This window comes from Bufo gargarizans, chromosome 2 (assembly GCF_014858855.1).
Source record: "Bufo gargarizans isolate SCDJY-AF-19 chromosome 2, ASM1485885v1, whole genome shotgun sequence".
Taxonomy (NCBI): domain Eukaryota; kingdom Metazoa; phylum Chordata; class Amphibia; order Anura; family Bufonidae; genus Bufo; species Bufo gargarizans.
Window position 1 is genome coordinate 282,463,563 of NC_058081.1, and position 15,430 is coordinate 282,478,992.

At 39.3% G+C, this 15,430-nt stretch overlaps 1 protein-coding gene across 1 annotated transcript in view; it reads left to right on the forward strand.

Moving 5' to 3' along the window:
* IMMP2L (inner mitochondrial membrane peptidase subunit 2) overlaps positions 1–15,430 on the forward strand; it is a 1,176,402-nt gene that overhangs the window by 903,904 nt on the left and 257,068 nt on the right. Inside the window, exon 5 of the mRNA XM_044280335.1 lies at positions 12,877–12,979. Within this exon, the coding sequence (XP_044136270.1) occupies positions 12,877–12,979 (103 nt within the window). The remainder of the gene's footprint in view (positions 1–12,876; positions 12,980–15,430) is intronic.

A 15,430-nucleotide genomic window follows, 5' to 3' on the forward strand; every position in this document is an offset into this window, starting at 1 on the left:
TTTTTAAGGAAAGAACTGTTATAATAGCCATCTCATAATATGCATGCTTTGCAAGCATTCTGATAAATGCAGAACATTAGCATGTGTATATCTCTGCCGATCACAGCTTATTATTGCTAATAAATTTAATCTGTTTTATAATGGAATTGTCTCCTTTTTCTCCAATGAAGCAGAAATTCACCTGACATGTTGTGTAGTGCAGCTATTAAAAAGTATATAAGAAACTGCCTGCCTGGATAAATCACTGTGAAACTTAAATGGAAACATGACAGATGTTTATTATTAAAGGCCGGAGGTGCTAGTGTGGGTACAAATTACAATTAGAGTTTCAAGTCTTGATTAATCAAACAAATGGTTACAATGTCAGCAGGGCTTACTAAAGCTATAATGATAGCTCTTCTACTAGACTTCAATATACTAGTAAGAAGAATATGCAGTATGCACTCATTAACAAAAAAATAATTAACCTACATAGAAATGTTGAAGTGCTGGGAAAATAAGCATGCAGGTATGTCTAATGATTATAGGTGTGGTCTTATTAGACACTTGGGGTTTGCCACAATAAAGCATAAAAGTGCTTTCCATACTGTCATATAAAAAGGCTTTCAGAGTCTACTTTTGGGTAGTGTACCTCTTAGTAAGAGATCGTTGACTGCTAAACATGCCTCTATCATACACTTGAAGACATTTTGTCTAGTTGACACAATTTGAGAGGGGTCACATGATTGGACTAAGAGAAATATGATGGTTTGTTTGCAGTTTAGTCCTGAATTAAAAACCTGGACTGCTATGGACTGGTACCATATCGTCTAGCATCAAGTTCAGGTTCTGTTTGGTAAGCCCTTCAATCCTGCCTCTTCTGAGAAGTGACACATTGACACAACTGCCAATATAATGATCTGGGGAGCTATTGCATATGACTGTTAATCACCCCTTGTATTGATAGAAGGGACACTAACAGCTAAGCGATATGTCCAAGACATCCTGGCACCACATTTGTTGCCTCTCATGGTAGGGCTTCCAAATGGCATTTTCAGGAGGAGTAGGCTCGAGATTTCCCAGGTACAGCAAATTTCCCAGGAATGTAACATAGTAACATAGTATACCATATAAGGCCGAAAAAATACATTTGTCCATCCAGTTCGGCCTGTCATCCTGCAAGAGGAAGGCAGAAAAAAAAAACAACAACTGTGAGGTAGAAGCCAATTTTTCCCACTTTAGGGGAATAAAAATTCCTTCGCGACTCCATTCGGGCAATCAGAATAACTCCCTGGATTAACGACCCCTCTCTAGTAGCCATAGCCTGTAATAAATATATCCAGGCCCCTCTTGAATTCCTTTATTGTACTCACCATCACCACCTCCTTAGGCAGAGAGTTCCATAGTCTCACTGCTCTTACCGTAAATAATCCTCTTCTATGTTTGTGTACAAACCTTCTTTCCTCCAGACGCAGAGGATGTCCCCTCGTCACAGTCACAGTCCTGGGGATAAATAGATGATGGGATAGATCTCTGTACTGCCCCCTGATATATTTATACATAGTAATTATATCTCCCCATAGTCTTTTTTCTAAAGTGAATAACCCTAATGTTGATAATCTTTCAGGGTACTGTAGTCTGCCCATTCCAGTTATTACTTTAGTTGCCCTCCTTTATTTATTTATTTTATGCACTTAATATAGCACTACTATATTCAGCAGTGCTTTGCAAACATTATCATCCAACTGTTCCTAATGGGGCTCACAATCTAAGGTCCCTATCAGTATGTCTTTGGAGTGTGGGAGGAAATCGGAGTACCCGGAGGAAACCCACACAAACACAAGGAGAACATACAAACCCCATGCAGATGTTATCCTTGGTTGGATTTGAACCTTGGACCCCAGCGCTGCAAGGCACCAGTGCTAACCACTGAGCCACTGTGCTGCCCTGCACCGTGCTGCTTCTTTGTACCCTCTCCAGCTCTGCTATGTCTGCCTCGTTCACAGGAGCCCAGAACTGTACACAGTACTTCATGTGTGGTCTGACTAGTGATTTGTAAAGTGGTAGGACTATGTTCTCATCACGGGCATCTATGCCCCTTTTGTTGCAACACATTATCTTATTGGCCTTGGCAGCAGCTGCCTGACACTGGTTTTTACAGCTTAGTTTGCTGTTCACTTAAATTCCTAGGTACTTTTCCATGTCAGTGTTACCCGGTGTTTTACCATTTAGTATGTACTGGTGACTTGCATTATTCCTTCCCATGTGCATAACCTTACTTTTAAACCTCATCTGTCACTTCTCTGCCCAAGCCTCTAATCTATACAGATCCCTCTATAGCAGTATACTGTCCTCTTCCGTGTCAATTACTTTACACAGTTTAGTGTCATCTGCAAAATTTGATATTTTACTGTGCAAGCCTTCTACAAGATCATTAATAAATATATTGAAGAGAATAGGGACCAATACTGACCCCTGAGGTACCCCACTACTGACAGTGACCCAATTTAAGTGTGTACCATTAATAACCACCCTCTGTTTTCTATCACTGAGCCAGTTACTTACCCACACACAGTCCAAGCATTCTCATTTTATATACTAACCTTTTATGTGGTACAGTGTCAAATGCTTTGGCGAAGTCCAGATATACGACATCCATTGATTCGCCACTGTCAAGTCTAGAACTTACCTCCTCATAGAAACTAATTCAATTATTTTGACATGACCAATCCAACATGAAGTCATGCTGATATGGCGTTATTTGCTTATTTTCATTGTGGTACTCCAAGATAGCATCTCTTAGAAAACCTTCAAACAGTTTACTCACAAGACAACAAATGTTAAACTTACCGGCCTATAGTTTTAGGGCTCTGTTTTTGGGCCCTTTTTGAATACTGGCACCACATTTGCTATGCGCCAATCCTGTGGAACATTTCCTGTCAGTATAGAGTCCTTAAATATCAGAAATAAGATTCTGACTATGACATTAATTAATTTTCCTAGGGTACGGGGGTGTATGCCATCTGGTCCTGGCGATTTGTCTATTTTATTCTTTTTAAGTCGCTGGTGTACTTCTTCCTGGGTCAGACAGGGCACTTTTAATGGGAGCATTCTGCGATTACCTACTGAGGAAGGAACTTGTTTCCGAAACATGTCTAGTGTGTAGTGTGTATAGAGACCAAGGCTACTGGTGCGGTTTTCACATAAAAAGCGAGAAGAGGACTTTCTTCAATTTTCGAATTTTTCAACTTCCATAAAGATCTGAAGACGTCCCAGACCGCTGGAAAGGTTCTGTTTTTACAATCTATCCCCAAAGTGGATCAAAAAACCTGGGACATTATATCTATCAAGACCGCAAGCATAAGGTAAAATCCTATTGCATCCACTGCTGCTGACCTGACAGGTTCAGGCAATTACCAGCTAAACCTAAACCAGCTCCCGTGGGCTTGACGGCTTCAGGCGTCTGCGTCATCAACCAGCGATCGACTATCTGGCTGGACACGTGGGACGCTGAGGGAGTGAGATGCTGAGCGAGCGGGTCTGAAGTCTTACCCCACAAACAAACAGTAAGTGGAACAACGCTAAACAAGCGCAGTTAAGATTCATTACAGGACATTTGAATAGAGAACCTTCCTGTGGCAACTATAGCAAAGACATTTTGCAACCTTTGTTTAAATTTTCTGGCAAAGTGATATCCATGCCCTGGACATTCAGGCAGGTCAATTCAAGCAATCATCTCTCGCAGCCTCACAGTAGCTATTTGGTCTCATTTTAGGAGTACTCCAACTATTTAGGTTTGTGCGAGAGCTCCGCACATAATAACCTATTTTGTACACATGTATGTATGTATGCTGATATGATGGCACAAAGCTAGCAAATTTTTAACAATTGATTTAGTGTATTAATAAAACATTTATGCAAAAATACTGTGAGCCAACCTATATTATTCCTGATTTATTCTCTTTTTTCAGTTGGTAACTGAAAGGCTGTGCTCCAGTAGTTTGCTGGTTGAGCCTTTTCTAAATATTTGATAATAGTTCTACTTTTAATGGGGAACTTACTTTTACATTCTGCATTTTATTTTCTTCAGTGAATACAGTGAAGAAAAAAAATATTTACCGTATTTTTGCCCTATAAGACGCACTGGCACATAAGACGCACCTAGGTTTTTGAGCAGGAAAATAAGAAAATAAATATTTTTTACCAAAAGGTGTGCTTTTGGTGGGTTTGAACTAATGGCGGTCTGTGCATGACACTATTATGGGGGATCTGTGGATGATACACTGTTATGGGGTAGGGGATTTGTGGATGGCACTGTTATGGGGGATCTGTGGATGGCACTGTTATGGGGGGATCTGTGGATGGCTCTGTTATGTGGGGGATCTGTGGATGGCACTGTTATGTGGGGGAGCTGTGGATGGCATTATGATGGGGGGTCTGTGGATGGCATTTTGATGGTGGGGGGGATCTGTGGATGGCATTATGATGGTGGGGGGATCTGTGGATGGCATTATGATGGTGGGAGGGATATGTGGATGGCATTATGATGGTGGGGGGATCTGTGGATGGCATTATGATGGGGGGATCTGTGGATGGCACTGTTATAGGGTGGTGGATCTGTGGATGACACTGCTATATGTGTCATCCATAGATCGTCCCATAACAGTCCCATCCACAGATCCCCCCATCATAATGCCATCCACAGATCCCCCACCATCATAATGCCATCCACAGATCCCCCCATCATAATGCCATCCTCAGACCCCCCCCCCCCTATCATTATCCCATTCACAGATTCCAAGGGAGGGACTGTAGTAAATGGGGAGAGTTGCGGGGCCATGCAGGCACTGTACTCTGGCCCCGCAGCTCAGTATGTACTGTATTATACGTAGTGTTAATCATCAGATCTAAACTGAATAATGATGCTCTCCCCATGCTCCCCCCTGTGCTTACTGGTACACATGTCACGCTCCTGTAGTAAGCACTAGCAGCTAGCAGGCAGGGCGGCCTTACCTCACTGAGGTCACGTGCCTGCTCCGCCTACTTCACTCATAAATTAGGCGGAGCAGGCACGTGACCTCCGTGAGTTACTGCCGCCCGGCCTGCCTGCTAGCTGCTAGTGCTTACTACAGGAGCGTGACATGTAAGTACGGTACACATGGGGAGCAGGGGAGCACATCTTTATTCAGTTTAGATCTGATGATTAACATTACGTATAATACTGAGCTGCGGGGCCAGAGTACAGTGCCTGTACTGCCCGCCGCTCTCCCTGCCTACTACAGCCCCTCCTCCGTCCTCACTAATACATCGCAGTCTGCAATGTAAGTTGCCAGCATTTGCCCCATAAGGCTCAGGGGCACTTTCCCCCCACTTTTTTGCTTTGCTTTCTCCTCATCGCTCTCTGCAACTCCCCCCTTCAGATTTATACTTTTTACAATTAACATAATTGAAGAACATTTTAGGGTTAGTTTTGCTATCTTTGGCAATTAACCTCTCGGTCTCTAGTTTGGCTGCTTTTATTAGTTTTTTATATATTGTATTTTTCTTTCTTATAGTTTTCAGTGCTTTCTCGCTACCCTCCTGTTTTAGTGATTTAAATGCTTTCTTTTTGTCATTTATTGCTTTCTTTACAATTCTATTAATCCACATTGTTGTTTTCTTGTTCCTTAAAGTGGACCTGTCATCAATTTTATGCTGCCCATACTAACAGCAGCATGAAGTAGAGACAGGTGAGTTGATTTCAGCGGTCTGTCATTTTAAAGTTAAAAGTAAGTGGTTGCCGAAAACCAACATCACAATCATGGCAGACTGGGCCTGGAAAAGAATCCCAGCCACCTGAGTCTTTGTTTTTCTTAAATTTCTACTCTCCCTGCCCACCTGCTGATGATTGACAATCTTCTACCTAGTTTTCTTCCTCTCTCTCTAGGAGAGAACTGCCAACCATCAGCAGATGGGTGAGAGAGCAGTAGATTATGAATAACTATGACTCTTCTCAAGTAGATTTGACTTTTCTCAAGACCTGTGCTGCAATGATTATGATGCTTGTTTTCAGCAACCACTTACATTTAACTCTATGAATTACACACTGCTGAAATCAGAGCATCTGTCACTATTTTATGCTGCCCTCAGTGAGATCAGCATAAAGTTGATGACAGGTTTCCTTTAACCTTTTATTCCCATAACGTATGTACCTCTCACAATTAGATTTTATGATGCTTTTAAAAATATCCCATTTTGTGGCTGTATTTTTATTTTTGAGGACTTTGTCCCAGTTAGTTAGGCCTATGGCCTCTCTTAAATATAACAAGAGGTACTGAGGGCACCGTTCTCCCACCTGAAATAATAATGAGAAACCCAATCCTGGTCTCCTCCGACCTTCAGGAAGCGGGGTGCAAGGCTCAAACAGGATTATAACAAAATGCGAGACAAATAGATCAGCCGCACTCACCATCCATGTTCACATTTTATTGCAGAATACATTCCGGGGGCAGACTCACATGGAGCATCAATATAAAGCGACGTCCGTTTCGCGGTGTGACCGCTTCTTCCGGCTGTTTGACACCCTATGGCCTCTCTTAGTTGGCTAAAATTAGCTTTTTTGAAGTTTGCTATTTTTTTTTTTCCCCTGAAGAAACACTCTTTTGAATGATAATTGGAAGTTTATTACTTTATGGTCACTATTTCCCAGGTGTCCCCCGACCTGCACATCTGTTGTTTTGTCAGGTCTATTGGTTAATACCAAAAGTTAGAAATCCAGTATGGCCGTCCCTCTAGTCGGGTCCTGAACCAGTTGGGAAAGGTAATTGTCTTTGGTTATTGCCAAGGACCTGTTTCCTTTATGAGATATACAAGTTTTAGTTTCTAAGTCTATATCTGGGTAGTTGAAGTCCCCCATAATAACCACCTCATTATGATCTGCCGCCTAATCTATCTCGTTTAGTAGCAGATTTTCTGTGGACTGTGGTTTGTTATGTGGTTTATAATAAACTCCTATTAGAAATGTATTATTGTTTTTGCCTCCATGTATTTCTACCCACAGTGACTCCACATGTTCATGTCCCTCACTTATATCTTCTCGGACTGTGGGCTTTAGACAGGACTTTACATAAAGGCAGACCCCTCCCCCTCTCCGGTTTTGGCGATCCTTTCTAAACAGACTGTAACCCTGTACATTAACTGCCCAGTCATAGCTATGATCCAGCCATTTCTCAATTAGTCAGGTTTCTGGCATTAGTTTACATACATTTGAGAGGTTTATGTGTATTTTCTACCCTACACCTTTCCTTCTGAACTGTTCTAGTCCCTCCTTCCATTCCTCCCCCAGTTCCATTACCTCGACCCTAGTCTCTATCTGCACTATCTTCCCATCCTATAATGTAATTACACTCCCGCAGTCCCTAGTTTAAACACTACTCCAACCAGATTACAACACTTCCTTGGCTTGCCCCATTGCCAATCAAGCATTTATGGGACCAGCATTTATGGGGCCAAACCGGTGCTAGAATTGGGTGGGGCAAAGATACCTCTAAAGGTATCTTTACACCATGAAATCAGCCTCATGCGTATTTGTAGGGCTAAGACTGAATATGGAGATGAAGAGGGGAGAGCAGAGGCACTCTCCTTTGATATTTCAACAAATCAAAAAGCTTTTTGCTCACAACCACTTGTCTATGCAAATGTTGTCGTTGTTCAGATTCGGCCCCAGTGGTGCGAGGTACCAGTGCTAATCGTACTATCCAGAATAAAAGATAACTAACTGATCAGTGGGGCTTTAACTGCTGGGACTCCCACCAATACTGAGAACAGCAGTCCCATTCCCCCCATCTCCTGGATTGGCAAGTCGAGCATGCGCCCTGCTGCTTCATTAGTTTTTTTTATGGGAGTACTGGAGACTTATAGAGAATGACTGGAGCAGCAGGGTGTATACTTCACTTACTACACCATCAGATCCAGGGAAAGGGACCTATTCTTAGAATTAGTGGGGGTCTCTGGATTAGATAGGGTCATCTCCTATCCTGCGGCACAACCCCTTTAATCACTGTATGGTATAGTTTTATTATTTCTTAACTATGTATGAGCGAACTGGTTTTGGGCTGCTGTGTATGAACCCAGGTTATTAATGTACATGCCTCATATTGCTACAAATCCCTAGCTCCATACATGGCTATAATGTATTGTCTACGATGAGGCTTTTTTTAAGATGGCGTAGTGTAACGCGAGACTACAGTAGTCTCATGCATGAGCTTTTACAGTAAGTATCGGCACATGCATTAATGTTTTACTTTACAAATCTGAACCCAAGTTCATGGATGTTCTCCACAGTCATTAATGAACCTGGGTTTGGAACTGCTTTTAAAAACTTTCAATCATCAATGTAGCTGTGTTCATCTTGTAACTACTACATCTAAAGTACATTTCATTCAAGATTATTCAACTCCCATTGTAAATGAGGTTTATTAATCAAATTCAGAAGTTTGCAGTAAACCAAGCAATAACAATTAAAATAGCTCAAAACAACTAATATAATAAAAGTGGTTTCTCCAAATTCAACACAAATGCCACTTTTAATGACTGCTGCAGTCACAGAATTATTCAACACCCTGAATGGAAACCCTAATAGCACATCTTTTCATATCAGGTGTTGTCTTGGTCACAACTAATGCAGCTAATCATGTATTTCATTGTTTCTGGTGTGTTCAGATAAAACACATCAAATACTGGACTGGTTAAGGTTTGTTTGCATGTTAGAATTATGGCTTAATTACCCTTAACAAGGGACAATTTAGCAGACAAATGTCGGGAAGGAAGCATTCCTTCCCAGCAAGCACCTGCTTATTAGTGAAGAAGACCACTGCATTTACATACAGCGATCAACTCCACAGTATGGGGAGGAACAATCGCTAATGCCATTGCTCGTCCCTATACATAATCATTGTTTGCTGGCAGCTAAGGCTGTTTAGATGGCATGATCAGCTGTTGGCAAATAATGAGTTAGTTGACCGCATAAAAGATGCGATTACCAGATGAACAAGTATTTCCTTTGTTCGTCGGGTAATTAGTGGCACCTTTACACCATCAAATAAATGCTAACGAGTGTTCCTATGAAAACTTGTTGGCGATTATCTGGCCAATACTTCGCCTGCATAGAGGGCCTATAACTCAAGAGACTCGTCCAAAAAGTTACAAGAACAGATCATTGCCTTGCACAAACAACAAAAGGGATATAAAAAAGATAGCAAAAGCACTGAATGTTCCTTGAGATACATTTGGAAACACAATTCACAAGTTAAAAGTTAATTTAAAGGAGAGATGAGAAGAAACAGCAGCACTCACCAATTCCAAAGTAAAACGTCCAGTTTATTAAACTTGTTAAAATCGGGTACAAGCAGGTCTGTGCACATAGATCAGTAAAGGTACAGCCGTTTCACGCTAAATGCGCTTTATCATGCCTTTCCTCAAGTTAAAAGTTAAAGTAACACTGGCTACACTACTGTACCTGGACATGGCTGAAAGAGGAAGTTATCAACAGTTTCCACTAGATATCTGAGGAGGGAATTGGTCAGAAACCCTTGTGCGATTGCAAAAGACAGAGTAAGGTGCACACTAAACAATGAAGGTCTCCGTTGCTGATCTCCAAGACATACACCTGTACTGAACCAAAATCTCAAGAAGAATATAAATAAATAAACTGTAGATTGCAGTAGTCCATAGAAGTGCACACAGGAGGAATGAACTGTCAGAGGGAAAAGGAAGCATAAGATATATGACAAAGTTTCTTATATTCACCTGTACTGATTATATTGATGTATGCACCATGTGTTGAAAGCACAATGATTATTTAAACTTAAAGAGTATACTGTATATATTTATCACCACTATTTATTTTTAGCCAAGATGAGCATCCTTGTTTAAAAGCAATGCTATAGATATTGAGATGTAGCAATCCTCCTCTTGATTCTTAATGAGTTAAATAAGCACTCCTACACAAATCTTTTTTCTCTGGCCCACTAGAAAGGTATATAATGTAAATTGTAGTGAAGGTCATCTTCTTAAAATTAACTGTATTTAATTGTGAGTTATAATTTTGCAACACTGTGATCTTCAACTGACATAGGACAGGAAGTCAGTTTCTCTATTCATTCCTATGATACTGACATAGAAACTCCCGTAGGAAGACATAGATAAATTGGCTTCCAGTCTACAAATAAGATGCTGTTATTTGGAGAGTCAGATTGCTGGGCACATGTCACAGCTGAGGATCAGAAGGCAGTAGATAACTTCACTACAGTTTACATAATGTAACTTTCTATCAGGTCAGATAATAAAAAATTGGTGGGAGTTCTTCATTAAATAAACAATAGCAAGAACATTTTGTATTGTCTCTCAGCGGCTTTTGTAATGTGATACCTTTCTTTGATGTGATTTAGCACTCAAGGTTAGAACTATTTTATCTGAAACATTATTTGACTTAGAAGACTTTGCCAATGTATGCTACTACACATAGATCCACTAGAGGATTTCAAAAAGTGCCAAAGGGGTCAAGCAATTGGTTCATGACTTAGTTGGCCTACTAAACCAGTCAGATGCCCTTGCAGGTCTCACATTCTGCTATACCCACTTCTTAGCTTATAGTCCACGTCTTTTTTGACTCTTGGACTATCTCATTAAGGTCCTCTACGAACAGAAAATCCTTTTGGCATTCTTTTTGGCAAGTATAAGTCTGCAGTTTTTTGGAATATGTGTGAGTGAGTAGGTGGGGGTATTAAATGTATAGGCTAAGAATGGTGTAGGCCAGGCTCATTCTCTAGTGGCCTAGACCAGCAGAAGCATTGATCTCGGTCACCTAACCCCTTAGATGTCATCACCAATAGCAACCACAACGTCTAATCAGCCCAGAACTAGGGAACTCTCTCATTCAGTCATTAGTACCCCCACAAATTTGATCGAAAAGTTAGAATTTTATCAAAATTTAAAAATCTCTGTACTCCAAAATGGTACCAATAAAATTCATCCTGCAAAAAGTGAGTCCTCATACATCTCTGTAGAAATAAAATAAAAAATCTTGTGGGTCTTGTGATGTAGCAATGCAAACATATTTTCTGTTTCTGTCTATTTTTTCTATCTATAAAAAGGTTTTTATTGTGCAAAAGTAGTAAAGTGCAAAAAACTAAACTATATGTACCTGGTATTACTGTAATTGTACTGACCCAGACAATAAAGTTATAATGTTATTTATGCTGAAAAATGAACATCTCAAAATGTATCATGTAAAAACTCAATGGTAGTATTGCTGTTTTTTTTTCCCTTTCACCCTCTAGAAAGATTTAATAAATCAGTAAGTTATGTGTACCATAAAATTGTGCCATTAAAAACTACAACTTGTCCTGCAAAAAAAAGCCCTCATAAGGCTACATCGACGGAAAAATAACAAAATGTTACATACATTTTTTTTAATTGCTTGATCACTAAGGACCAGAACTGGTTTACACCAATGTTTACTTTCATAGCTGACAAAAGCAATAATGAAGCCTGACAAAGGTTTCATAATAATAAAAATAAGCGACATTCTGAGTTTTATGCATAGCTTGTTTTACCTCTCGAGCTGCATATTATGAAATGGCTTTTATTTACAATGTATATAATGGACATGACATGCAGATAATTACAGGCTAAAAAAGACATTTGATCTTTTACCATTATATTTTTGTATGTTATGCTGCCATTACGTGTTTGCAAGGCATTACTTCCAAAGTACACCAATGTTATTACTTTAATTTGCTTCTTCTGCGATGCTACCTTCTGTTAGCCTGTGTCCTGTAAGGCCTCTACAACGGCAATCATGATATAGCACACATATCATCAAGAGAGCTCATTTAAATTTTAATGAGCACATGCTGTGTCAGGTTGTGTGCCCAATTAAAGCTTTTGCCATTGGGAGAGCAAGGCATTTTTCCAGATATTACATTTCTCCACAGTGCTCTGCACTTTACATTGCTTACTGCCAGTCTCCATCCCGTGGCTGTTACCTACAAACCAGCAGCATGAAAACTTTCATTTAGCATATTTATTCAAGCCGCTGTGAAAACTAATATAAAATTTGCTTCCTACATTTATAAAAAAAAAAAAAAAACACACTTAAACTATTGTCTTCTCTGCAACTTTTGTTGCCCTATGTCAAGGAATATTTCTACTTATACTTTCAGCATGGGTGTATTCTAATCATACCATCGTTGTATCTGTGCATGTCGCCATCTGGGGAAGTCTACATTCCCTTTAAGTATGTATTTTTGGAATGTGGGAGGAAACCGGAGTACCTGGACAAAACCTATGCAAACATAGGGAGAACGTACAAAGTCCATGTTGATGTTGTCCTTGGTTGGATTTGAATCTAGCACTACAAGGCACCACTGCTAACCACTGAGACACGGTATATTGCTTACAGTGTGTATGTATTGCCTCGAACATATGGTAGAGAAATAAATGGTCGTTCATAGTAAGATATCATTTTAGACTGACCCAATGCACTATTCCTTTTTTCATATGAATGACCACTTTAAAATTTTCTTGTATTCTTATCTACTAATTTCATTTCCAGTGGAACCTGAAGGTGTGTAGGATGGTTGGAGCAAAGAAAAAAATGAGACACATTTACTGTAGCTCTCTGCCTTTTTATTCTATCTGGCATATGAACAAACACAAAGATTTTGTGAATAGTGAAGATAAAACTAGGCATATAAATGTAGAAGAATAAACCGTATTCTGTTTGAGGGTTCAGAAGCAATGAATATGCCTAATAATACTCAGTCCTATCAAAGTTTCATAAGTAATCTCAGAAATATATACGGCTTAAAAAAGTATTTCATCTACAGTATGTTTCTTTCTTTTCTTGTCAAACAGGACAAGGGGACACAAAAATAAATATGTAATGATTCCCAATGGACACGTGTGGGTAGAAGGAGACCACCATGGACACAGCTTTGACAGTAATGCCTTTGGTCCTGTAAGTGTTGCATTATTTTGCTCTTTTTCAGAATTCATTGTTTTTGTCAGCTGTATTTATTGTTATTTTATTGAAAATTGAAAATGTGATCTGCTTTTTCTGTGCACTTTTTGTACAATGAGAAGTGCCAGTTAAATATAAAGATAACTAAGGATAGTTTGAAGTGAGTCTGTCATCTTGGTATGCTGTTTGTGTAGGAACAACATATTCCAGCTTCACTTCAGGAATTACTAGTGACCAAAAATGTGTTATCTGGCTACGAGAAGTACTGTATTGGATATGTAGGAGGCAATTTACCATGAGGGTAATATTTGAAGTCAGCTTTGCTTGAGTCTGCATTAGGGCACTTTGTGCCAAAATTAATCAAATGTTGCATGTAGTTTCCAATTTTTTTAAACCCACCCCACACTGAAGTAGGTCAGCAACTTTTTTTGTAATTAAAAAAAAAAAAGTTGTAATGTTGAGGTGAAAATAAGACAACTAACCAAACCACCTTTCCAAAACTGGAGTGAGTGGCATACAATGCAAAAGTTTGCTACATTTTTGTGCCAGTAAGCTCAAAAAGTCTTTATGAATCCAGAATTCTTGTGTATTTATGAAGAGAGAGCTCCTCTCATCTGTCACAACATCCTGTCAGTTGCAGCAGAAAGGCTTGGAGGAATGTGGGAAGAGGCAGTTGGAGCACCACATCCATAAACTATTTGGTGCATCCATTCTGGCCAACTGGGTCTACACGCCAATGCATGAGGGTATCAAATTAGAAGACATTTATTAACTAAGCCCCCAAATGAAGCATTTTTGTTCACCAACAATAAAATAATAAAGATTGTTTATTTCCCTATGTGGATTCAAAGACATTGAGAGATTGGTATTGGTAAGACTTTTTATGTTTTTGCTATCAGACACAGTGTCTTAAGCTGTCACTAAGTTAACCTGATCTTCCTAAGTAGATTTTATTAGGAGGTATTAAAGTTCTCACTAAACAGGGATGGATGCATTGGAAGTCCGTTAATGTCTTTTTTCCCCCTCAGAATATTTTTTAAGTAAAATCATCTCTGTTTTTCCAGCATTTATGTATATTCATGTAACATAGTAACATTGTATATAAGGCTGAAAAATGATATTTGGCCATCAAGTTCGGCCTGTTATCCTGCAAGTTGATCCAGAGGAAGGCAAAAAAAAACTGTGAGGTAGAAGCCAATTTTCCCCACCTTAGGGGAATAAAAAATTCCTTCCCGACTCCAATCAGGCAATCAGAATAACTCCCTGGATCAACGATCTCTCTCTAGTAGCTATAGCCTGTAATATTATTACACTCCAGAAATACATCCAGCCCCCTCTTGAATTCCTTTATTGTACTCACCATCACCACCTCCTCAGGCAGAGAATTCTATAGTCTCACTGCTCTTACCGTAAAGAATCATCTTCTATGTTTGTGTACAAGCCTTCTTTCCTCCAGACGCAGAGGATGTCCCCTTGTCACAGTCACAGTCCTGGGGATAAATAGATGATGGGAGAGATTTTATAAGTGAAGCTCTTTACATGTGTGGTGTAGACATGGCATCTGTTTATCTATCTGCACTATGCATCTATACTGCATATCTCTCAAACAGATAAGAAAATATAATTTTCAGCTTTCATCTCTTCAGAGGCTAAGCTATCATTGTGCTATTTCTAGGGGCGATGTTCCAATTTTAAATGCACTGTTTTGTTGATGCTTTTTATGGTTAAGGTTTCTCTCTTCATAGCTGCTCGTTTTAATTTCTTTGAAATATAATAATGTGTGTTTTCTTGCTTGCAAGCTAGACCTCCAGGTGTATAATGCTTGGTTTATTTTTATCCATGAACTTTTATTCTTCAGCTGTTAAGGGTTATTACTTAGTCATATTGTAGACCTATGCGTGCTCATTCTAAACTGGCAGCCAATGGATGAGATTTATTGCCCTAAAATGGGAAATTGCTGAAAGTATAGAGTTTTCATGTTGGTATATGATTTCCTCTATTTGTGACATTGTAATAGCTTTTGATATGTTACACTTCTCAATTTATAACTGCATCGAATCATTCTAGAGCTCTTAATACATTGTAAAAGAAACCCTTTAGTTTGTTTGAGTATAAGGATTTTGAACATTGTATTAAAAATGATTCTGGGCTAACATGTCACACTATCAGGTCTACAGATATAGAATACTTTAGGAAACAATTTTATGTCCGCGTCGATAAAGTGCGAACCTTTTGTTATGTGTAGAGAAGAGCAAAAGTTGCTGAATAAAGGCTTATTCCACTGACTAAACAATTCTAGTAAGTACAGTTTAGCTATTATACTATAGGTCTACGCAGTATAAAGGATTGGGTGAATCAATATGTACCTTGCTACATATGTAACCAAGTTGGATAAAACATTTTCTCTTACTTTTCTTTTGCAACAGTGATGATTAACTCATTGTACTG